This window comes from Alosa sapidissima, chromosome 6 (assembly GCF_018492685.1).
Source record: "Alosa sapidissima isolate fAloSap1 chromosome 6, fAloSap1.pri, whole genome shotgun sequence".
Lineage (NCBI taxonomy): Eukaryota > Metazoa > Chordata > Actinopteri > Clupeiformes > Clupeidae > Alosa > Alosa sapidissima.
This window is the reverse complement of record NC_055962.1, coordinates 12713202-12739340: the sequence shown is the minus strand read 5'-3', so window position 1 is coordinate 12739340 and position 26139 is coordinate 12713202. Positions and strand designations below refer to the sequence as shown.

The 26139-nt window shown below is 43.4% G+C and overlaps 2 protein-coding genes across 2 annotated transcripts; both read left to right on the top strand.

Annotated features, from left to right (window-relative positions):
• Positions 1 to 4580: 4580 nt before the first annotated feature.
• LOC121711975 (retinitis pigmentosa 1-like 1 protein) lies at positions 4581 to 14629 on the top strand. Its single transcript, XM_042095875.1, has 4 exons — positions 4581 to 5042; positions 9655 to 9832; positions 10346 to 11401; positions 14571 to 14629. The coding sequence occupies exons 1-4, from the start codon at positions 4581 to 4583 to the stop codon at positions 14627 to 14629; spliced, it is 1755 nt and encodes a 584-aa protein (XP_041951809.1).
• A 3296-nt stretch (positions 14630 to 17925) lies between these two features.
• LOC121711974 (retinitis pigmentosa 1-like 1 protein) lies at positions 17926 to 24858 on the top strand. Its single transcript, XM_042095874.1, has one exon. It carries the CDS (start codon positions 17926 to 17928, stop codon positions 24856 to 24858), a length of 6933 nt encoding a protein of 2310 aa, XP_041951808.1.
• Positions 24859 to 26139: the final 1281 nt, after the last annotated feature.

The following is a 26139-nucleotide window of genomic DNA, read 5'->3' as shown; positions in this document are numbered from 1 at the left end:
TTTCATTGATTTTATCCCAAGATGGTTAAACTTGGCTTTTTCCCAAACTGTCCTATTATCTTTAAAGGTTAAAAAGCCATTGGCATATGAAAATCCCATGTCGTTTTTGGAGAATTGCTCATTCATCCATCCATAACACATAATTTCATCCTTTGTCAATACTGCTATGTCATTAGTAGATTGTAGAAGATTGCTCCTTGACACCCTCCATACCACCACCTCCCTCAACCCTCCACTGTGTGGCTATGGAGGCCCAGTCATGTGTCTGAAAGCCTCAGCAAGACTCGATGCGATCTCAGGGTGATTAAGGAGGCTTTTCGTTCTATCCTTAGTCTCCCCGGGACCTGATTAGCAGGTAGGCCCTTGCTCAGAGAGGGAGGGAGGGCTTTTGAACTGGCCTGGCCGCTCTCTCACACTCGCTCTCGTGCCAGCTCTAACTCTGAACCTGAACCTTCACTTCACTGCACTTGTTCCCTGTGGAGTGTATGCCTCGGGTCTGCGGATGGTTTAACCCCCCTTGAGAAAACAAACGTTTGGCTTATCATGTAGATCAAGGTTTTTGAAAGGGTGAGTATTTTTATTGCTTGGGTCAGTGTTTGTTGTGTATGTGTCTTGGTTGGTGTATGTGTTTGTGTTTGTGACAGGTTCCCTTCGGAAGCTGACTGCAGGGTGGTTCATGTTTGGTATGGCTTTAAGTGCTTTAACTGCAGTGTATCAGTGCATGCATGTGATGCATGCATGCATCTTCTTGAAAATAGATCAAATTAGATCGCGGTCTGTGTTTTATTACTTGGTCTGTTGTAAAAGCTGAACAGCATCACTCGAAACACTTTATAAAACTATGTAAAGGCAGAGTTTAGTGAGACTTTTCTGTTACAAGGTCATACCTCAAACAAGATTTGAAATGTCTCCGCTGGGGTGACATAATAGGTGTATGTAGATCTGCAAAATGTTGGAAACAGGCATGTTTTTTATTCTAACCATGCTGTGCAAGGAAAAGGCCTTGCTGAACCACCCAACATGAAGCCTATAGCTATTTATCATCGAGAGCACTATTTGGCCCCAATTTCTTTGCATGTTTTGTATCATTCAGTTCTGATGCTTGCAGCTCACTGTCTGGTATCATCAGTGGCTGTGACTTGTTTGGACAGCGTTAATGGATTTCGTATGCGCAAGCCTTATTTGTTGATACCTCTTTTTCCGCAAAGCTTTCATGTGAAGCAGAGTCGGAAGAGGCCGCTGGCTGCTTGGACACGATTTCAGCATTTTGGACTTGCCAGGCAGGAGGATGCGGTTTTTGAGTTTCCTCAGTTCACCCTGTGGCAGCCATGACACCTCGAGGCTAAATTAGATAATCTGGCCATCTTTTTGTCAAGGTTAAGTGCATCTCCTTTTTTTAAAGTGTGGATGTCACTGCAGACCATGCAATTCTCTCAGCACCAACAGCGTGCTGTGTGATCTGAACTAAGCAATGAAATCAAGCATCTTAACTGCAATTTGTAATACCCAAGCATTATACTTTCTATGTTGATAGAATCATGCATATCTATGCGTGTGCGACTATTGACTGCCTATCTACCACATAGTCACTGGCATTATGCATTAAACTGTCATGGCCAAAAATGCATTGGTTGTGTGAAATCATGTCTTTATTTTTTCATGAGTTTTGATTTCAATTTTCTTTAATGTTTCTGCTTTTGTGATTTTTAGCTGTTAATAATCTTAGCTTTTGTGATAATCAATAGCAACACTCTGATGTTTATTGTAACATGAATCAGTATTTGTGAAACGCTGTGAGCAGCCATTTATTTTTACTTTAAGGCCATAACTCAGGATGCTTACTGACTCCCACTTTCTCTCCAAAATGGACGCTAAGCTGTCTATTTTTAAGTCTCTTGAAGATTACCCTTGGTCCTTACTGTTTCTGACCCTGCTGTCTATTTCCTCCATGTCTATACCCTTTCATCTGCTCTCTCCCCTAGTGTTCAGTCACAATGTACTTAGCCTTAAATTGACAGACGGGCAAAGTCTATTTCTATATATGTTTATATCCTTTACACACAGACCTTATCTGTCACTCAAGTGCCACAAATCCCACCTGGAAATATACTAAAAGAGTCCACAGGGTGGTTTATACAGTATAGTAATGTTCATTTATTACCTTTTTAAGATTAGTTTAGAAGAGATGCATGAGTGTGTGAAGTCAGATGCTGTAAGATTGGGCAATCAGCAAATTGCTCCTGACCATCTAATGACATCCAGACGTGCCATCCAGTTGTCTGTTCGGTATTTGTGTTAAAGAAGTGGCTTGTGTTCTGTGTTTGTACATAGTCATGTAATTTGGAAAGAAAAAAAGAATCATAAGCAATCCCAGCCAATCAACACAGCACACCAGGAGCACTTAACAGAGTAATTGATGTCATTTGACTGGCTGGTTATCAGGTCAAAAAAATCACCGCTCATCTGTTGAGGTGCATGATGTTTTCATGATGTGTTTTTACTCTGCCTGAAGAAGGTCATCTGACCGAAAGCTTGCACATAGAGTAAAAAACTTGTTTGCAAAGACTTGAGTGTGCGGATTTTTCTTTACTTTTTACTGGCTGGTTATCTGAAATATCAACAACTGTTTGTGAAAGTGAATTGCAGTGTAATGGTAGTGGTCTCAGAATTGGCTTCACTGGATCTGGAGTAGATGTGTTCCTCAGCTGGACCATGGCCAGATGAACAGAGCCTTTCCAAAATCGCTTGATATCAGAGTGTCACTGCAGATCGGCAGACTGCCTTTTGTGTGGAAGAAAATATGTGTGTGGAATTCTGTGTGTGTGTGTGTGTGTGTGTGTGTGTGTGTGTGTGTGTGTGTGTGTGTGTGTGCGCGTGTTTGTGTGTGCGTGTGTTTGTGTGTGTGTGTTTGTGTGTGTTTGTGTGCGTGTGCGTGTGTGTGAATGAGAGAGAGAGAGAGAGAGAGAGAGAGACAGAGAGAGAGACTAAGGGCATGCCCCAGGTATGCGTGTGAGATCAAAAACCAGGGCAAACGTAAGGCTTTAACTTAAATGAGATTGCATTTAGGCAGATGGCCTTCAGTATGTTTAAACTTGTGTTACTTTCCATCGTCTCTGAACTCTCTATGAATTTGTGGTTACCCACAGTTCAGATGAAGAGAGGAAATGAGATAAACTGTTTTTTTAAAAGTAATTTATTAATTTGTTGGTTTCTTTTGCATCCAATGCAACTTAATTTGTTGGTGTCTTTGAAATGGGGAAAGGGGGATTGCAAAGAACATTATTGCACAAGTGCAATGGATATATTTTATGCAAATTATAACCTAGTCTCTGGATAGGCAGAAACTGGAGTCTAATCAGCACATGCATCAGATGAGGATTATATGGAATCTCAACAGCTAATTTGTGAATTATATGTCTCCTTTAGTACGTGCTTTGGAAGGGCTATAATTATGCGCTCATGTGAGTGTTCCGGTGATGCTAATACTTGTCAGGTGGATGTCTTGAATAATACGGCACATGTATTTTACCGCTAAGTTTAGAAGGCTGAGCAACCTGAGGGATGTGTGGAATTCGTAGCTGGATTGTTTTGAATTGGTGCTTTTAAGGTGCAGGTCTCAAGGGTGGGATGGTGTCACCAGATTCCTTGTCTCCAAATGTGTCTGATTGAACACATGGTGTTCCACCATATGGGTTTTAAATCACAGAGATCAAAATTCTCTTAAATAAAGGATCGAAATGAGTGTGCTTTACATTTGCTAAGATTATCACCTAATCAGTTAATCCCTTTAAATTAAACAGAAGGAAAGTGTGGTCTGTTGATCCCACTCCACCAGTGATCACTTGACTGGTTGACCACTCAGTGACTTGTGACCACTCAATGACTTGAACTAATGGGCTATTTATATAGTTTCATCATCAGCTTCACTGTAATTAGCAAATAAAAGGCGAGTCTGCACTTGTGGTAAATATATGCCATTAGGAAGTACAATTTAAAGGCCATCCTAAAGTCCTATACTTTTTTTATTGTCTCAATTTCCTAATAAATCAACGTATCTATTTATTTTAATTTTGAAATAGACTCCCTCCATTCTTCCTGACTCTGTTTTGTACATTGTGCCTGTGGCTCATGCAATTACGTTGTTTGGGGGGGGGGATCTTGGAGGGACACAAACAGACTTGAGTCATTGCATAAATCGTAATATTCCCTTAATATCATTAACATAAAATGTTTCCTTTTGATGAGATCAGATTTATTTTGCAGATAGTGTATGTTTATGTGTGGTTCGTTTCCAGAAATCAACATTTTAGCCATGTCAGGGCATTTTGCATGACAAATGTTTGTGTGTGTTTCTCTCTGCAGCATGGCATGACCAGGCAGAAAGCGTGTGGATCGGTGGCACAGAAATGCATAGGGTGATTTGGGCACCCTCTGCAGTCGACCTCTGACCTCGCGACACGCTGTGCCCTCTCCCATGTGACCTCAAATTTGTTATTGATTGGATAAACCAGAACCCACATCTTTCAGCATCAGCCTGCTGCTGCTGCAGCTGCAGCTGACCGCCGGGGTGACGGCACAAAATGGCCGCACTCAAGCGCAGCTACCATTGTTTCGACGCCATTGTGGATGACCCCTCCCGCAAGCCCTCCCGGCAACCCGTCCCTCCCCAAAGCACCCGCCAGGAGACGCTGGAGGATGGTAATGCCGGTGGTGGTGGATGCAACACCTGCCAGTCTGGGGCACAGGCTGAGGCGGGAGGAGGTGGCCAGGCCTCTAGCTCGCAGCAGGCTGAAATGCAGCAGCAGCCGCCTGCCCCCAGGAGGCCCACCAGGCCTGAAGAGGGTGCCGGCGAGGGCCCCAGGGAGCACCACTTCCAGAGGCACTCCAAGAGGATTATGCTGGTGAAGAACAGCGACCCGTCCGTGCGGAAGACCATCGTGCTGCACCGCAGGGCTGTGCGCAGCCTCGGGGTCTTCCTGGACGAGGTCGCGGAGCTCATGCAGTGTCACGTCCGAAAGCTGTGCACCATGGAGGGCCACAAGGTGAGCAGGCTTGCTTTTACTTCAAGAGCCATTGGCCATTTTTTTTTAAGTATATATTTTTTGGACTTTTTACCTTTTATTGATTAGGACAGTGAAGAGAGTGACAGGAAGAGAGTGGGAGAGAGAGAGATGGGTTGGGATCGGGAGATGACTTCGGTCGGATTTGATCCCAGGTCCCCGTGGGCACTTGGACCCAAGTGTGGTATGGGCACCTTAGCCAGTTGGACCACAGCATTCTCCGAGCATGAACATTGATGATGGGAACGAATGGTGTGATAAAGGAAAGAGAGAGAAAGTAATAGTGAGAGCTAAATAAGAGAGAAAGCGGAAAGTGTCAGAGATAGAGATAAAGTAAAAAGTTTTGCGGTGACATAAAACATATAAAGTTTTTATTCCATAGTTTTTCCAGGTAAAAAAAAAATCTAAGTATAAAAAAGTATTAAAAAATAAATCTAAGCATAACTGTTGGAATACTGACTATGTGCTTGCTTTAAATGAGCTATGTATGTTTGTGAGCTTCATCACAATCTAAGGTACAAAAGCTCTTAGTTGTTTTCAGTTATACAGAGGCCTCTAGTGACTGAAAACATTATAGCCCTAAATGATGAGTCCTCTGAAGGGATGAATTAAATGTCAGTTAAGACTGAGGAACACATTCTATTAATGTTTTATAAAGGTAGATATTTTTTAGTTTTTTTTCTAAACTTTAATTAAAGCACCACGAGCCTAATTCATCTAACAGTTCAAACAAATAGAAGTAGAAAAAAAAAACTGAACTGACCAAAAAAAATCAGTTCGGGAAATGAGGGAGGTGGTCATAGATGAGCAGGCACCACCATGCGCTATGCGTCATGGAGGAGATGGAGAGCACAGGCCCGCCTGGCATGGCATGAAAGTAGGCTCCAGCTGGTCTGTGTGTGTGCGTGTCTGGTGCGTGGTGGAGGTCATATCCAGTAAAGTGGCATCAACCTGGGGCGGCGCTTTGGGCGCCTGGCTGGTTCATCAGCATGTCTGTCTTCTGTCTCTGGAGGGAACTGGGCCAAGGGAACGCCTCACTCAAACACGACATGCATGACAACATGGCAGTAGCTTTTTCCCCTGGCCATGTAATTCAATAGAGAAACAATTAAACTGAGAGCCCGGAGGTGAATAAAGCATCTCACTGCGAACAGCCACTTAGAGTGACACAAGTGGCCAAATGCCTAGATGCTCAAATGTCTAAAAAACCAAATGCATGCACCTGCACCGCACATGCACCATGTTTAGGACGGTGCATTGCTCTGTGTGATTATGCAGCACAGATTGACGGATGGCAGATTGATTGTAGGAAATGGCCCCACTGGAAATCGTCTAATTTTGCGGTTAAAGGTCAGAAGAGACATGGGGATTATGTGTTGTGTTTCAGGCTGGATCAGGTTAAGCCACTGCCAACGTGTGCGTTCACACAAGCCAAACGATAAGCTGAGCGAGAGGCTTCCGCAGAATTAGCCAGTGAACCTGCTCCGTGCTGGACTCTGTAGGGCATTTGCGGCTTGACCGATCGCTGTCCCTAAAAGGTGGAATGTTTTGTTGGCTGAGCATCTGCGTCTTGTCCTGGAGCGCATCCAGGCGTTTCCTCTCCGTCAGAGCCCAGAGTCCTGGCCCCTCTGGCCCGGGCTGTGAGCAGCCGTTTGGAGCACACATCCTATTAGTATTGCCCCAGGCATGTACTTCCTTGAGAAAACATGCTCTAAGTCAGCACACACCCATTGCTGGGACTGTCTTGGGGATTGATACAGAGGGGTCCTTGGGAAGTGCTGTTAGCAAGTGCAAAGCTAAAGTTTATGGATAAAGAATTTTTTCTTTATCTTTTTAAAAGAAGTTTTTTTTGTGTGTGTGTGTGTGTGTGTGTGTGTGTGTGTGTGTGTGTGTGTGTGTGTGTGCGCTTTTGCGTGTGTATGTACGTGACACTATAGAAGTTCTGACTAACTGCAAAGATGCTCGGTTTGCAACACCAGGGAATGGTTCTTGCCCTTATGACCACATACGGCAAGCAGACATCTGTTGTGAGGTCACTGTCAGGGGAAAAAAAGTGTAAATCTAAATACACTCCGAAGCTTATGTAACGAATGATAAGCTGTTCTGAACCTCACAACTGTTCTTGCATCTTATGCAAGGAGGGGTATATAGCACATAGAAAGTATTCTAAAGATTGGAATTGGAACAGACCAGAATTTATTTTTTATCATCATAGTGCATATGTATACAGGGTGAATTGATGTTCCCTCACCAAGATAGATACACTACACAAATAAAGCTGTTTATTGCAGTTATAGCATGTTCTTTTCATTTATCATATATAATAGACATTAACATTTAAGTGTGAGGGCTGTTAACTCAATCAATAATATTTCCATCAGCCATCCAAAACTGCTGTCAGTCTTTGAAACTATGGGGCTCAAGATAGAGAAGTAGATAAATATACAGGGGTATTGATATTCCATTGAGACTGATGCACTGCATGAGTGAAGGCGTTTATTGCATTTAGTTAGTAATGTTTATTACATTTTTATTTTAAAAAGTTAGAATTAAATATTATTAACTATGTTCAGTGATATTAATGCCTTCCATCCCCAAAACTGTTGTCAGTTTTTCAAAGTTTAGGGCTCCAAATACAGAAGTTAATACATATGGGGTTCCAGATGGAGGCTAATGTAGGGACCGATCTGGCGCTGTTGTGGCTGGGATTTGGTTGAAATCTGGCTGAGATCAGTAGCAGACTGAGCTGCCATATGGAACTGGTCTTCCCTGTTGTATTGTTCTTGGAGGGTGCAATCGGGATATTCCTCCTCCTCCGCTACTTTACATTGTGGTGATGTGCTCGCGGCCTGGAATAACTATTAATCTTGCTCAAATCAGAGCTATTTTGAACCAACAGAAACAGGTCAACTGTGAGAAAACACACGTTTGGGTTGAGAAACTCAGAATTGCATCTCCCATGGCCGCAATTAATTATCTTCAACGTTTTTCCCTATCAACCCAGAAATAGCCAGATATCTGTCTTAGACTGGCTGAATATTGAGAAGTTTTTAGGATTGAAAACTGCAGAGCCAGCAGATTTAACAAGGTGTGGAAAAAGCATGCCTACTGTTCACCCCTGCTCAATTTACCAGCCAGTTCTCAAGTGTATTCTCTGTGGTGTGATAGTTGTGAGGCTCACATGGTTTGATAGTTTGAGCCTGACATTGATGCTATTTTGTATCAAATGTTTGCATTTGTATCTTTACATAAGCATAGCCTCTTAGCATTTAATGTGTCACATTTAATGCAAATGATTAATGTGTGTTACCTTTAGGTACATTTATGCACACAAATTATTTATAGATTTATGCTGTGGTTTTTGCTATATAGGAACACGAAACTTAAGGATGTTATAGTGAATTTGAACAGTCATAGATTCCTTTGTTCATTTAAAGTGTGTCCATTTAAAGGGGATATGATGATGTAATCATATGTTCTGTCTGTTATTTTGAACAGAACAAGAAGGCAGGAAAAAAACTTCAAATGAAAAAATTAAATGTTCTAGATGTAATGTAAATGTTCTAGATGTAATGTAAATGTTCTAGATGTTCACTATACTTGCCATTACTTCTGATGGTTAACTTAAACCCTGCAGTAAGCATGCCTTCAGCAACTGACTGCTGTGACCTCTGAGGTGCTGAATATCCCTCTGGTCATCTTTCCCTGTGGTCAGCAAGCTCTGTGAACGCTGAGCTGCTTTGCCATGGTTGATACAGCTGCAGGGACAGGACAGGGAATCCGCTGAGTGCATTGTCACCCAAGATGGGGCCGGTATAATCCCTGTCTCAGTATACTGGCTGAGTAATTAGCACAGCAAGATTGACATCCACGCACCCCTCCCCCCTCAGAGCTTTCAGTAAAGTCCTTTTAAAACACATGATTACTTATACACTGCTGTGTGCTGTCACCCTCACTGTGTATTGTTTAACCAATGTGTTTAAATACAACTATGCATGCATGCACTCTGTGAGGTGTGAAATGAGGCAACACAGTTTAATATCTAAGACGATTAATGCCAAATCCAGAAGTGGTGTTTAGTTAAGGTGTAAGAATAGTTGCTGTGTGTTTTTGCCTGGATATAATCTCACTGTATCTATGACCTTGTGAACTCTACAAGTAATTTATGCAATGTAATACAATACGCTTTATAGACATATTTTTATGGGCATACCATGACCTTATCTTATGCACGAGACTCAGCCACCTCCGACAACAGAGTAATTATTTATTAGGAAAGCTGTTTTCACAATTAAAACTTGCGTGGGAAAATTAGTACCGCAGATGGCTATACTTCCCTTTGCCATTAACCTCCTTAGGTTTAATGTGGACGTAATCCACTCTTGCACATTTCCTTTCCAGTGGTGGCGCCATGTAACATCAGTTAACCTTTCCAATGCCTGTTTTTTTAAACTGGCTATTCATTTCATCTGATGGAAAATCCTAGCCCTAGTGTCAGAAAAGGAGAATGTTGCTATCAGATACTTTGAAAATGTCTAAAGTGATTCACAAACATATTTTTGTGCCTTTTTGTTTCTTCCTGTCCCCATTTCAGATTGACAGCGTTCAGAGTCTCTTGCTTTGCCCAAGTGTGCTAGTCGTTGTGGGACGGGAGCCCTTTCATTCCCTACTTCTAGACAGCATTCAGAAAAACTCAGACGACAAGCTGCCTCCAGTGAACACAAAATCACGTGTAAACCTGTGCACTCAAGGGCTGGATGACAGGAAGAATTGTAAGTTTACAGTATGTCTGTATTAAGCAAAGTGATCTGTGACTCTGACATTAGGTGACATCCCTGTATTTGTCAGGATGCTATTTGGGGAGCTGTGCCAATAAGTTTAGCAAAACAACTTGTCTGCCAAAAGAAAGAGTTTGGGATCTTGCCAAAGATATCTTATCTGATATTACAGATTTAGATATAGCACAACATCTTGATTATTTGCAGGAAAGATAACTTAGTATTTAATAATAGATACAGTTTCTAAGGTAATGACATGCTGTAGGTCATTGAGTGCACAGTTCATTTGATGTTGACAGTAATGTCTGTATAAATTGTTATGGTTTATGAGTGTATTGTTTAGCATAGTATAGTGGTCCAAGGACTGAATAGTATGTGAATATGTAACTATTTGGTAATTATGTTAAATTAAACATTTATATTGTAGAATCTGCAATGGCAATGTATTCATTGTAAGTATATATTACTAAAACTTGTTTTTTTGTTTTGTTTCTTTTTTCTTTATAGTCAACTTTGGGCTTGAGACAAAGAAAAGCATCATTCACCCAAGACCTGAGTCCAGCAACAGGGCATCAAGGCTCTCTCTGTCATCTGAGAGGTCATCCTCAAATGGACTCCACAATGCGGGACATCCAGGTCCCTGCCCGCACACAAGGGAGAGCATGATGGATGATGACATCGAGAAACGGGTTCTTGTCAACAAAGACGGTAGCCTTTCCATGGAAATGAAAGTGCGTTTTCGGCTGCTCAACGATGAGACGTTGCACTGGTCCACAGAGATAAAGAAGACAGCTGGACCTAACACCAACCCATACTACATGGGATATCATGAGCCCTGTTACCTTCACCATGAAAGCGCAGAGAGCTGCTCTGAAGAATCCATGTCAGTTGGAGATGCTGAGGAGGCGTACACTAAATTTTACCAACAACACTTGGAAGAGCCTCATTGCCCTCACTGTTGTAGTCAATGTCAAGAGTATGACATCTGGAAAAATCCCACTGTTGACCAAGAGACTGGCAGACGCATTAGGTCGTCGAGCTCAAGCACATCCGCGTGTGTAATAGTATGCAAAAAGGAATCTGTGGAGAGCATACGCACTATGTCTCGGTCGAGTGAGGAGTTTACAGAGCACATAGTTGAAAAGGCAACCTGTGTTAAACAGACAGTTGAAGAGAAATATGTCACTTGCACTTGTCAGGCCAGTGAAGTTTCAGAAAATACAGAAGAGAAGCATGACAGTCCAGAAAACACTCAAGCATCTGACAACGATGTAGACAAAAGTGACGAGTCGTGCAAAAGTGGATCTACCAGCCCTTCAAAAGACTCACAGAAAGATGCAGTGAGTGTTCACATCACTCAAGTCTCAGATGAGGAGGATCGATCAACGTCTGCAGTCAGCAATTCCTCCCAGGTCCTTGCGTCCCTGAAGGAAGACCAAGACGATGAGGAAGATGACCTACCGCCAAGTGTGTCAAGAGCATCCTCATGCAGTCAGAGCAATGACTCCGACGAAGACTTGACTGTGGCAAGTGCTGCACCAAGCTCTTGTTCCAACATGATCTGTAAGGTTTGTCCTATGCAGCGCTTGACACCTAAATCTCCAAGTAAAACATCTAGCCTGTCCGCAAGGTCAGAGAAATCAGGCAGGTCAGCAATTTCAGATGTAGATGATGGAAAAGAGCTGGATAAGAGCTCAGTTGACGACTGTGATGAAAGATCTGAGGGTGGACTGTCTTCTACCTCTAAACATTCAGCTAGATCTAATACATGTCCAGGTATAGAGGCCATACAAGAACCAGAGCACTCAGATAAAACTGTTATAAATGTGGCAAAGGCAGTGGAATTAGAACGAGCATCAAGTCCTAAATCTTCAAAATCCAGGAATGAGGAGAAAGAGGAGAGATCCTTAAGTGCCATGTCTGCCAAATCACATGCCTCTGCAAAATCACAGAAGTCTGCTGAGGATGATGCTGGGGAGAAGAAAGAAGAAAGAGCACCAAGTGCCATGTCTAGCAAGTCAAACATATCTATAAAGTCAAAGAAATCTGGTGTATCTGAAGCAGAACAAGAAGGGAATGAAAGAGCACCAAGTGCCATGTCAGCTAAGTCAAACACATCCACAAGCTCGAGGAAGTCAAAAGCTTTAGAGGTCAAAACTGATGAGCCTCTGAGTGGAGGAGACCTAAGTGAGGATAGATCACCAAGCACTACTTCAGCAAAATCAAACAGTTCTGCCCAGCCTGAAGAGACAGAAGGGGCCACTATTACATGCATGAGTAGCACAGATGAACATGAAGAGGCAACATCTGAAGAACGAGCTGCAAGTGCCATGTCTGTTAAATCAAATGCCTCTGCAAAATCAAACAGGTCAAAGGCTTCAGAAGTTGTGGAAGCCATGGATAATGATGATAAATCCACTGACAGAGCTCCAAGCGCCATGTCTGCCAAATCAAATATTTCTACAATATCTAGAAAGTCAAAGGCTTTAGAGGTACCTGATGAATCAGCTAAACCTAAGGCAGAAGTAACTGATGAGACGACAGAGGAGAGATCACCTAGTGCCATGTCTGCCAAATCAAACATCTCAACGAGATCTAAAAAGTCAACGGCAAGAGAGGCACCTCAAGAGGAAGTGACAGAGGAGAGAGCTCCCAGTGCATTGTCTGCTAAGTCCAATGCTTCTGCAAGAATAAAAAAGTCTAATGTTTCAGAAGCAGCCAAAGAACCTGAGGAAACAATGAAAATTGAAGAACCAACAGAGGAGAGGGCTCCTAGTGCATTGTCAGGTAAATCAGAAGTTTCTGCAAGATGTAGAAGGTCAAAAGCTTCAGTGACCCCTGCAGAATCAGCTGAGCCTGAGGCAGAAGTAACTGAAGAGGCAGCAGAGGAGAGAGCTCCGAGTGCATTGTCAGCTAAATCGAATGTCTCCACAAGGTCTAAGAGATCCAATGTTTCAGAGGCACCTATGGAATCAGCTGAACCTGAGGCAGAGGAAACTGAGGAACCAACTGTGGAGAGAGCACCTAGTGCTATGTCTGCTAAGTCCAATGCCTCTGCTAGATCTAATAGATCTGAGGTTGAAGAAGCCGCACCTGAGGAAGAGGCAACAGAAGAGAGGACCCCTAGTGCCATGTCAGCCAAATCAAATGTCTCCACAAGATCTAAGAAATCACAGGCCCCAGCAGAATCAGCTGAGCTTGAGACAGAGGAAACTGAGGAACCAACCGAGGAGAGAGCTCCTAGTGCACTGTCGGCTAAATCAAATGTTTCAGCAAGATCTAAAAAGTCAACGGCAAGAGAGGCACCTCAAGAGGAAGTAACAGAGGAGAGAGCTCCCAGTGCATTGTCTGCTAAGTCCAATGCTTCTGCAAGAATAAAAAAGTCTAATGTTTCAGAAGCACCCAAAGAACCAGAGGAAACACTGAAAATTGAAGAACCAACAGAGGAGAGGGCTCCTAGTGCATTGTCAGGTAAATCAGAAGTTTCTGCAAGATGTAGAAGGTCAAAAGCTTCAGTGACCCCTGCAGAATCAGCTGAGCCTGAGGCAGAAGTAACTGAAGAGGCAGCAGAGGAGAGAGCTCCGAGTGCATTGTCAGCTAAATCGAATGTCTCCACAAGGTCTAAGAGATCCAATGTTTCAGAGGCACCTATGGAATCAGCTGAACCTGAGGCAGAGGAAACTGAGGAACCAACTGTGGAGAGAGCACCTAGTGCTATGTCTGCTAAGTCCAATGCCTCTGCTAGATCTAATAGATCTGAGGTTGAAGAAGCCGCACCTGAGGAAGAGGCAACAGAAGAGAGGGCCCCTAGTGTCATGTCAGCCAAATCAAATGTCTCCACAAGATCTAAGAAATCACAGGCCCCAGCAGAATCAGCTGAGCTTGAGACAGAGGAAACTGAGGAACCAACCGAGGAGAGAGCTCCTAGTGCACTGTCGGCTAAATCAAATGTTTCAGCAAGATCTAAAAAGTCAACGGCAAGAGAGGCACCTCAAGAGGAAGTAACAGAGGAGAGAACTCCCAGTGCATTGTCTGCTAAGTCTAATGCTTCTGCAATATTAAAAAAGTCTAATGTTTCAGAAGCACCCAAAGAACCAGAGGAAACACTGAAAATTGAAGAACCAACAGAGGAGAGGGCTCCTAGTGCATTGTCAGGTAAATCAGAAGTTTCTGCAAGATGTAGAAGGTCAAAAGCTTCAGTGACCCCTGTGGAATCAGCTGAGCCTGAGGCAGAAGTAACTGAAGAGGCAGCAGAGGAGAGAGCTCCGAGTGCATTGTCAGCTAAATCAAATATCTCCACAAGGTCTAAGAGATCCAATGTTTCAGAGGCACCTGCAGAATCAGCTGAACTCGAGGGAGAGGAAACTGAGGAACCAGTGGAGGAAAGAGCTCCAAGTGCATTGTCGGTTAAGTCCAATGCTTCAGCAAAGTCCAATAAATCCAGAGTTTCTGTAGCTGCCTCTGAGCACGAGGAACCAGCAGAGAGAGCAGTCAGTCCTGCTTCAGTAAGATCTAATGTATCTGCAAATTCTAACAAATCAAATGTTTCAAAGACTGCATCAGAAATCAAACAATCAGCAGAGCCAACAGAGAGAGCTCCTAGTGCTATGTCTACCAAGTCAAATATTTCTACACGATCAAGAAAGTCAAAGGTGTCAGAAGCAGAACCTGAAGAAACAACAGAAGAGAGGCCTCTTAGTGCTATGTCTGCCAAATCAAATGTCTCCACAAGATCTAAAAGGTCAAAGGTTTCAGCTGAACCTGAAGGTGGAGAAACTGAAGAACCATTAGAGGAGAGAGCTCCAAGTGCTACTTCAGCAAAATCTAATGTCTCTGCAAGATCTGAAGTGTCAAAAGCATCAGAGGCATCTAAAGAATCAGCTCAACCTGAGGCAGAAGTAATTGACGAGACAGCAGAGGAGAGATCTCTTAGTGCCATGTCTGCTAAATCAAACGTCTCAACGAGATCTAAAAAGTCAATGGCAAGAGATGCACCTGTAGAATCTGCTGATGCTGTAGAGGAACCAACTGAGCCGAGGGCTAACAGTGCTATGTCTGCCAAATCCAGTGCTTCTACAAGATCTAAGAAGTCCAAAGTTTCAGATGTTGCACCTGAGCAAAAAGGATGCACAGAAGAGAGAGCTCCTAGTCCAATCTCTGTGAAATCAAATGTCTCCACAAGGTCTAAAAAATCACAGGCCTCAGCAGAATCAGCTGAGCTTGAGACAGAGGAAACTGAGGAACCAACCGAGGAGAGAGCTCCTAGTGCACTGTCGGCTAAATCAAATGTTTCAGCAAGATCTAAAAAGTCAACGGCAAGAGAGGCACCTCAAGATGAAGTAACAGAGGAGAGAGCTCCCAGTGCATTGTCTGCTAAGTCTAATGCTTCTGCAAGATTAAAAAAGTCTAATGTTTCAGAAGCACCCAAAGAACCAGAGAAAACAATGAAAATTGAAGAACCAACAGAGGAGAGGGCTCCTAGTGCAATGTCAGGTAAATCAGAAGTTTCTGCAAGATGTAGAAGGTCAAAAGCTTCAGTGACCCCTGCAGAATCAGCTGAGCCTGAGGCAGAGGTAACTGAAGAGTCAGCAGAGGAGAGAGCTCCGAGTTCATTGTCAGTCAAATCCAATGTTTCTACAAGATCGAAAAAGTCTAAAGTTTCAGAAGCTGCACCTGAAGATGTAGAATCAACAGAGGTGAGGACCTCTAGCGCCATGTCAGCCAAGTCAGATGTCTCCATAAGATCTAAAAAGTCAAAGGTTTCAGAAGCTGCACCTGAAAGAGAGGCAGCTGAAGAAGTAACAGAGGATAGAGCCCCTAGTTCAATGTCTGTTAAATCAAATGTTTCTACAAAATCTAAAAAGTCCAAAGTCTCAGAAGCCGCTCCTGTGGAAACTGCTCAAGAAACAGTGGAGGAGAGGTCACCTAGTGCTATGTCTTCTGCCTCTAGAACATCAAAGGTTTCAGTAGAAAAACCTGATAAAAATTCTGCTTTGGTAGACTCTGCAGAAGAGAGAGCTCCTAGTGCGATGTCTGCAAAGTCAAATATGTCAACTAAATCCAAAAAGTCAAAGGTTTCAGAGGCACCTGAGAAGCAACTTACAGAAGAAAGAGCTCTTAGTGCCGCCTCTGCAAGATCTAGTAAATCAAAAGTTTCACAGACTGCACCAGAATCTGAGCAAACAGAAATACAATCAGAGGAGAGAGCCGCTAGTGCCATGTCTGCTAAATCAAATCTATCCACAAGATCTCAGAAGTCCAAACCATCAGAAATCCCTCCCGAAAACACCACTGTTGTAGTTGAGGAAAAGTCAGAGGAGAGAACTCCTAGTGCAATGTCTGGTTTATCTAATGTCTCTGCAAAGTCAAAGAAATCAAAGGCACCAGAAGAAAATGCAGCTGAAGAACCAACAGACGAGAGACCATTGAGTGCTCTATCAGCCAACTCCAATGCCTCTGTGAGATCTAGAGCTTCAAAAGTGTCAGAAGCTAAACCTGACCCAGAAGTAACTGAAGAAAGATCGGTGAGCGCCATGTCTGCTAAGTCAAATGTTTCTAAAAGGTCAAAGGTTTCAGGAGCCAACGCTGAACCTCCTGCTGATGTGGATGAACCACCAGAGCAAAGAGCTTCAAGTCCCATGTCTACTAAATCAAATGTTTCTAAAGTGTCTAAAACGTCAAAAGTGTCCAAGCCTGCTGCTGAAAAGACAGATGATTTACGGTCCCCAAGTGCTAGGTCAACAAAATCAAATGTTTCTGAACAATCTAAAAAATCGAACATTTGTGATGCTGAAGGACCATCAGATTTTGCTGGCCCAGATGAACAACAAAATGAAGCAGCTAGTGGCATGTTAACAATGTCTGAAGGCTCAGGGGCTGTTCATAATGATCCCGAGGGGGAAACTTTGGACTGTGCACAGTCTGTAAAATCTAATTTCTCAATGCACTCAAATATCCCTGCAATTGAAGAGCCTGAGCAGTCTGATAAAGAAGGAGAGGGAGAGAGAGTCCGTAGTGCAATGTCAACAAAATCAAATACATCTGTAAGATCTCGAAAATCTAAAACTTCAGAGTCTGCTCCTGAACAAAGTGCCCCTGAGGATAGGGTACCAAGTTCATTATCAGTCAAAACAAATGTCTCCACAAAATCTAAAAAATCTAAAGCTTCTGAGGTAGCACCTGAGGAAACAGGACTTAGATCTCCAAGTGCGCTGTCCACAAAATCTGATGCTTCTGAAAAATCTAAGAAGTCTAAAACCCCTACAGCACCTGAGGAAAATACAGAGACAGACAACAAGGACACAGAAAATAATGCCCCTACTGGTGATAAAGTAGATGTGGAAGGTTCACAGAGATCTGCTAGTGCTTTGTCTGCTAAGTCTAAAGTGAGCAGTAATTCCAGTAGTCCTGCTGCATCAAGTGTCTCAGTTTCTCTTGGACTGGCAGAGGATCATACTACAGACGATGAGGTGGAACCCTCTAAGGGCTCAGTTACATCCAGAAAATCTGTGCCACAGCCAGCAGCGCTGAACACAGATGTGCTTGGTGACAGAGCAAAGAGTGCAACTTCTGGCAGAAGTGCAAAAAGTAAATCACCATCTCCTCTAGCAAAAACTAACCTTGAGACAGAGTTACAAACTGATGGCAACAAGTCACCCAGTATTTGCCCAAAATGTCATTCCCCTATTCGCAAGTCTAGTGATGCTGCTGGCAGTGTAGCAGCTAGTTCACAGAGACCTGTTTCAACTACATCAGCACGGTCAGGGAGGTCCAAAACCAGAAACCCCAGCACAGCAGATGTAAATGATAGACCAAAAAGCAACGTGTCTACTCATTCTGCTCATTTGCAAGCGAAGATTGATGATGATGGAAAGAGTAATCATGAGAGTTCAGATTCACAAATATCAAATAAATCAAGTTATAAACCAACAGGAAATGATGGTGCTAAGGAAACTCCTAGATTCTTAGAGAAGCGGCTTACCCCAAGTCCGCCCAAAGGATCACCAAGATCTGGAAAACCTGCTGTTCGTGTTGGACATTCCTATGATAGTGTGTCATCACAGTCTATTTCAGTGGGAGAGCCCAACATGGAACAAACCGATACAAGAGCAGCAACAGCAGAAACCCAAAGCCGAAAGTCAAATGGACCTCTGGATTGTAACAGAAGTGAAAAAAGTATTTCACGGCACAAGGGGGGCGATGTCTCTGAGCTGGTTCCATCCAACTTGCCGAATGCATCGCCCAATGAGGTTGTGAATGAGTGGCTGAAGAAAATTCCATCAGACAGTGCTCTTTATGATGTAGGTGAAGAGTTGCATGAAAATGGCAATGATGCAGAACATCAGAACACATCCCATGAGCCCTCACCAAATGAAAGAGTAGATGTGGCTGAGGAGGCTGCTGACAATGCTAAGTCTGAGGCAAATAGTGACATAGATGAAGCTCAAGAGGTACAAACAAAGAGTTCTGTAAAGGCAGACAATGAACCTGTTGCTGAGGCACCTCAGGAGTCCGAGACAGCAAATGCCAAAGATGATACTACCGTCCCCTCTCCTCCAAGAGAGGAAGAAGTTGCAAAGGGGTTCCACTCCTCTGTTCAAGTGATGAAAGTTCTGCTAAGCCCTAAACTTGACAGATGCCAAAGTTTACCTGAGGTGTCTCCAGTGTATGGACGGAAGCTGAGCTCCTCTGCTAGGGGACTCCTTGATTGCCTTGCAAACCTGCAGCTGATAGACTTCGACCCCAGTGACAAAACTGGAAAAGATGCCAGGTATAAGGAGCTGATGAATATCCTTCAGTCACTTTGGCTTTGTGACCCATCTGACAATGACCAGAGAATAAAACTAAAAGGTAAAATCAGAAACAGATCAGTAGATGAAGAGTTCAATCACAGATCATCTTCAGGTGTAGATGTCAGTAGTGGTTCCACAGGTTCAGGGAAGAGTATTACTGCTCAAGATCAAAACTCCCCAGCTAATGCAGGAGATGCAGCCACAGATGTTCCTACAACTGCACAGGAGGCTAAAGAGACTGAAGATGAAGAAGAACTAGAAGTGACCAAATCTGACCAGGCAACACCAGACATAGCCACTCGGGTCCAACAAAGTCCTGAGGTAGACATTGACATTGAGAAACAAAATGAGGATGATGTACCCTCAGATGACACTATAAGAAGCAATGACAGCCCAAGAGAAATTCCAGAATCACCTCAATCCTCCAACAAAAGCTCAGGAAATGAGAGCAGTGCTAAACCTCAGGAGGAAACTGAAACAGACCCTCAAGAGGAAACAAGTTCTGGTTCACCTCCATCAGTCCATAGAGCCCAGTTGACAAAAAGGGTTTCTCTAGACCCTGATCCCATATGGGTGCTAAATCTTTTGAGCAAGTTACAGAAACAGTTCATGGCACATTATGTTGATGCTATGAAAGAATTCAAGCTGCGATGGAATTTGGAAGGAAATATGCAAATTGACTCAATGATCAGTGAACTGGAAGATGAGGTTCACAGGAGAATACAAACAAGCATTGACAGAGAGCTCAGGAAAATACAAGGACGTGCTGGAAGGCCAAGACCACCAAGGGAGGCATTGTCGAGAGAATCAACGGCCCAAGCTGAACAGAGACGCAGACGACTGAAAGTCATGCGCAACCAGTCAGTTGATGCACAGATTGCAAAAAGTGATGATGATTGTGCTGCCACTGGGACTGATTTCAGCGACCAGCGCAGTGATGATGAATACTGCCCATGTGACACATGCGTGCAGAAAAAATTGCAGAAAGCAGAAATTTTGCCAGCAGAAATTTTCAACTCTGCTCCAGTGATGATGGACTTTGACCTAAGAAAAATTCTGCAGTTGAAAAAGGATACTCCGACTACTGGCAAAGACAATAACGTAGAAGAGCCTGAGAGAGAAATCAAAACCAATGCAAATGAAAACCAAGATGAAAGTCATTTCCTTGAACCTCTGAAAGAGGAGGAAGAGATGGATGAGTCAGAGGAGGCAAAGGAGGAACTTAAAGCTCCAACAAATGTTCCAGTGTGGAGGAACTTTGACCTAAGACAAATTCTGCAGCTGAAAAAGGATGCTTTGACTACTGGCAAAGATAGTAAAGTAGAAGAGAGTGAGAGTGAAATCAGAGCCAGTGAAGGTGAACCCCTGAAACAGGAGAATGAGACAGAGGAGGCAAAGGAGGAACTAAAAGCTCCAACAAATGCTTCAGTGATGATGAACTTTGACCTAAGAAAAATCCTGCAGCTGAAAAAGAATGCTCTGACTACAGGCCAAGATAATAAAGTAGAAGAGAGTGAGAGAGAAATCAAAGCCAGTGAAGGTGAACCCCTGAAACAGGAGAATGAGACAGAGGAGGCAAAGGAGGAACTAAAAGCTCCAACAAATGTTTCAGTGATGATGAACTTTGACCTAAGAAAAATCCTGCAGCTGAAAAAGAATGCTCTGACTACAGGCCAAGATAATAAAGTAGAAGAGAGTGAGAGAGAAATCAAAGCCAGTGAAGGTGAACCCCTGAAAGAGGAGAAAGAGATAGATGAGACAGAGGAGGCAAAGGAGGAACTCAGAGCTCTAACAAATGAAGAGAAGAGAGATGAAGTGGAAGTTTGCAAAGATGTCATTGAGGAGCCTGGCAATGAGGTAGAGGAATGTAAGGATGATGTGGAAGTGACTCAAGGTGAGGCAGGTGTTGGCAATGATGAGAGTAAAAATCTAAAGAAGAAACATGGTTCAAAGCTAGTGCCCCGTGCAGAATTTATGGCTTCAAAGGGAAACCAAGGTTTTGCAAACATATGCATGTATGTCATGGATATTTCAACATTCAAACAGATCATGGAAGAGCAGGAAGAAGCAGAGCGCATATTCAATCAGGAAGAGGCTAAAAAAGAGAAAGAAGCAGAAGATAAGATCAAACAAGCTGCAGAGGATGGGCCTGCCTTAGATGCTGAAGTGACTGAGAGGGCTGAGAAAGCTACTGTGTCTGAATTAGAGGAGGCTAAAGTAGCAGAGATTGAAAAAGATGATGAACAATCTGGTGGACATAAGAAAAAGACTACAAAGCTAATGGACATCCCAACATTCCTCAGACTAACAGCAGACGAAGGTGCAGATGATCTCAAAAGTTCTCAGGAGGAAGAGGAGGATGAGAAGGGAATGGAGATTAAAGATGAGAAAATAGAGGAGGCAGAAGAAGGATTTGAGGAAGCTATTGAGCCCAAAGTGACTAAAGAAGCTGAAGAGGCTGATAAACCTGTTTCAGAGACTGCTGTCATAGCAGAAACTGAGGAAAAAGACCAACAAGAGAAACCTGAGGGGCAAAAGACAAAGCCTACAAAGCTGATGGACATTCCAACATTCCTCAGACTCACTGCAGAAGAAGGCGCAGATGATCTCAAAAGTTCTCAGGAGGATGAGGAAGGATTTGAAGCAGAGGATATCAAAGATACAGAAGAGGGACCTGAGGAAGATGTTGAGGCTGAAGTGGATGAAGAAGTTGAGACTGCTGAGGTAGCAGATACTACAAATGAAGATGAAGAAGAGAAGCCTACAGGACAAAAGACAAAGCTTATGGACATTCCAACATTTCTCAGACTCACTGCAGAAGAAGGCCAAGATGATCTCAAAAGTTCACAAGAAGGTGATGACGAGGAGGGAACAGAGATTGAGAACAAGGAATATGTGGAAGCTGAATCTGGGGAAGATGAAGAACCTGAAGTGGCTGCTGAAGCTGAAATTGAGGCAGATGAAGTAGCAGAAACTGATAATGAAAAGACAGATAATGATGGTATATCGAAGGCAGAAAGTCCAAGAAAACCTGTCACTAAGCTCATGGACATTCCAACTTTTCTGAGACTCACAGCAGAAGAAAGCCCATGTGAACTTGAAACCTCTGATGCAGATGAAGAAGGAGATGAAGAAGAGGAGGATGAAAATGGTGAACATGGTGCAGCTGCTGAAGTGTGTTCTGAAGCAGCAGAAACGGAAAATCAAGATGAGACTGAGTCACCTCAGTCAAAAAGGGAAGCAAAACCTGTGAAGAAGAAGCTCATGGACATTCCCACTTTCCTCAGACTTACAGCAGATGAAAGTGCATGTGACCTCGAAAGCTCTGAGGAAGAAGAAGGCAAGGAGAGGATTGATGAAGAGGAAGCAGAAGATGCACATAGCGATGAGGAAGAAGATGCTGAAGCTAAACATCAGTCTGTAGAAGACAAACCTGAACCAGCAGAGGAAGAAGGAACTGCAGATGAGTATGCAGCTGAAAAAGATACTGACCCCGATGAAGAAGAGAGGGCCAATAAAGATTCTGAAGTTCCTGAAACAGCTGATGAAGACACAGAACAAGCTGAGACAGCTGATGAAAAAGAGACCACAGATGCTCAAACGGCTGATGAGGAAGATACAGCTCCATCTGAAACTGAAAATGAAGTCTCAATTCAGGGTGAATCAGCAGAGGATGGAGAAACTGGAGAAGGAAGCACTTCAGACGAGGTGGAAACAGTCCTTGCTAAAATACCTGAGGAAAGAGAAACTGCTGATGATGAAACAGCACCGGGTGAAAGTGCAGCTGAAGACAAAGAACCAGAGACAGGAGCAGAAGAAGAGGAAGAGGACTGTACCAAAGCTCCGTCAGTAAAAGAGTCTGAAGCTGATGAAGATGAACTGAAACAAAAGCACTCAGTCGAGGAGGAAGGCAAGACTAGAGCAGAGACTGCTGAAGATGGAGAAACAGCAGATGGTGATGAAGCAGATACTGCTGACGATGGTGAAACAGCTGTAAGTGAGACAGCTGATGATGAAGGTGAAACAACTGAAGATGAAAAAGTTGAGGTTGAGAAGCCAGAAGATGGAGAATCTGCAAAGGGTGAAAGTGATGAAGATGACAAAGATGACAATGAGACAGTTGAAGATGAAAAAGTGCCTGAAGCTGGTGCAACCGAAGATGAAGAGGCTGATGAAGAGGCAGAAGATGGAGAAACGTCTAAAGATGAGGCGGCCAGAGGTGGAGAAACAACTGAAGATGAAAAAGCTGATGAAGGTGAACTGAAACAAGAGCAATCAGTCGAGGAGGAAGACAAGGCTAGAGCAGATACTGCTGATGATGGTGAAACAGCTGAAGGTGAGACAGCTGAAGATGAGGGTGAGACAACTGAAGATGAAAAAGCTGATGAAGGTGAACTGAAACAAGAGCAATCAGTCGAGGAGGAAGACAAGGCTAGAGCAGAGACTGCCGAAGATGGAGAGACAGCAGATGATGAAGAAGCAGATACTGCTGATGATGGTGAGACAGCTGAAGATGAGGGTGAGACAACTGAAGATGAAAAAGTTGAGGTTGAAAAGCCAGAAGATGGAGAATCTGCAAAGGGTGAAAGTGATGAAGATGACAAAGATGACAATGAGACAGTTGAAGATGAAAAAGTGCCTGAAGCTGGTGCAACCGAAGATGAAGAGGCTGATGAAGAGGCAGAAGATGGAGAAATGTCTAAAGATGAGGTGGCCAGCGGTGGAGAAACAGCTGAAGATGAAAAAGCTGAAGGCGAGACAGCTGATGACGGAGAAACGGCAGATGAAAAGACACCTGAAGCTGGCACTACTGAAGATGAAGAAGAAGTTGAGGCAGAGACGACTGAAGATGAAAAAGTAACTGAAGCTGAGGCGACTGAAGATAATCAAGCTGAGCCTGCTGAATCAGAAGATGGTAAGACAGCTGACATGGCTGAAAAGGAAGACTTTCTAAGACTTACTGCAGAAGAGGGTCCAGATGACCTCAAATGTTCTCAGGAGGGTGATGATGAAGATGAGGAGGGATCTGAGAAGATTGAAGATGAAGAAAAAGCAAGTGAGACAGTAGAAGATGGAGAGACAGCTGAAGATGAGAAAGGTGATGATGGAGAAACAGGGAATGAAACGGCAGAAGATGGGGAAACAGCTGAAGCAGAAACAACCGAAGACGCAAAAGCTGAAGGTGAAACAACTGAAGATGGGGAGACTGGAGATGAGATAGCTGAAGAAGAAAAAGCTGGAGTTGAGACAGAGAATGGCGAAAAAGTTGAGGATGAAAAAGCTGAAGTTGAGTTAGTAGAAGATGGGAAAGAAGCTGAAGATGAAAAAGCTGAAGCTGAAGTTGGAGAGACAGCTGAGGGTGACACGGCAAAAAGCGAGAGAGCAAAAGATGGAGAAACAGCTGACGGTGAAACAACCGAGGGTGAGACGGATGAGGATGGAGAAACAGGCGAAGGTGAGACAGCTAGAAGTGAGACTGCTGATGATGGAGAAACAGCTGAAGATGGAGAGACAGGGGCCCAGACAACTGAAGATGGAGAGACAGGGGCCCAGACAACTGAAGATGGAGAGACAGGGGCCCAGACAACTGAAGATGGAGAAACAGGGGCCCAGACAACTGAAGATGGCGAGACAGCAGGTGAGACAGCCGAGGGCACTGCAGAGGCTGGAACGGCTGATGAAGCTGAAACAGGAAATGAAGCTGCACAAGAGGATGAAAAGTCAGAGACAGGGCAAAACAATGCAGACGACACAGAAGAAGTACCCGATGATGTGTCAGAAATAAAAGCAGACGGTGAGACCGAAGATGAAAAGTCCCTGAGGGAGGTTGGAACAAGCACTGACGAAAAAGCCAACGAGGAGAGTGAAATTCTTGAAAGTGACGACAGAGTTGTCACAAGTGATCTGGGCTTATCAGCTGATGGAGGCGATGAGGCTGAGGATGAAACAGAGCCCGATGTTGACACAGATGATGGGGAGCCAGTGCGAACAACTCCCTCAGCAGAGGACAAGACCGATTATGACACACAGGATACGTCAGCATCTTTTGAAACTGTCGTCCAAACCAAACCATGCATCGAGTCGGAGGATGGAGCCGACGCAGATGTGGAGGACTCCGAGACGGACTTTACCAGCACCTCGGCGACTGCAAGCTGCGACTCGGAGTGTGCTGACAAACCCGAGGAGGAGCGGTCCAAGGAGCAGGCGACGTCCCTGAGTCAGACCTAAAAAGTGTTCCGATGGAGCATCCAGAGTCTGAGCTCCCTCAAACAATATGTAACAGAACTGAACTCTGTGGAAGACGGAGAAAATGAGGGTGAGAGTGTCCTATGAGGGTGAGAGTGTCCTATTAAGTGAAAAGATACCACAGAGACAAATTGAAAAGTAATTTCATGAAGAGTAAAACAAAACATGAACAGAACTATCTTGATGGACTGTAATAAACAGCCTATAACTTAAAACCGTGAATGTTTTTCAAGGCCCCCATAAGGGCATTTTACTGGAGAAAACCATGAGGCATGTTGTCTCATATTAAATCTTGAATGTTGACAGAATTGCTGGTCTTCTGTTTAACAGACGACACTGTCCAGATCATGCACTTTATATCACAGTATTGCAATAGTGACTATCTATGCACATACAGTAGAACAGTCATATAATTTCTAAAACGGAACTGGCCGAAGTTGAAAATGCACATAAACATGCACATTTCTTTCTGTGCTCTTGAAGGCAAATACTTATATTGAAGGCAAATACTAGCAAAGTTAATTTCAAATACTAAGTAACATTTACAAAGATGTATTTAAACCAAAGAATATACAGCAGTGTACTCAGTTGTAGTGGTTTGGAATTTATGTGGGGAAAAACGGCAAACCAAACAGGGAGTAATTTATCTTGCACTAGTTTTTATGTATATGAATGTATGTATAAGTGTGATCATGATGGAAAGGGATGACCCAGACCCGCTAAGACAAATATGCAATGCAAATGCTACAAGTACTTGAAAATATAATGTGGACAAGAGCATCCTCTTCCACTGTATGCGGGGCAACTCAGGAAGCATACACTGTGTGTTGTCTATATGTTGTCTGTGTGTGCATGGGTGTGTATGTGTGTGTGGGGGGTGTATGGGTGTTTGTGGGGGCAATGTGTGTTTGTTCACATGTGCTAAGCCAGCCCAACATCACTTTGCACTCTTAATGGCTCAAAGACTGAACATAACCCATTCCTCCTTGTAGTTGTGTCTGATTTCTCCTGGAGGAGAAAAGACATGCGTTGACTATTAGGGAAGGCAAATATGTGTGTATAAGATGTGTATATAACACATAAATGAATGTAATAATAATGGAATATTCATGTTATAGTTGTATCAATTATCCTCATATGATATTTCATTAAAAAATGGTAATTTCACTTTTTCCATTTTCCTCTATGTTTGTATTGTATGTCATTGATAATGTTATTATATGGCATTAATATATCCAAGGCACTCATGTTTTGTCTTGTAAG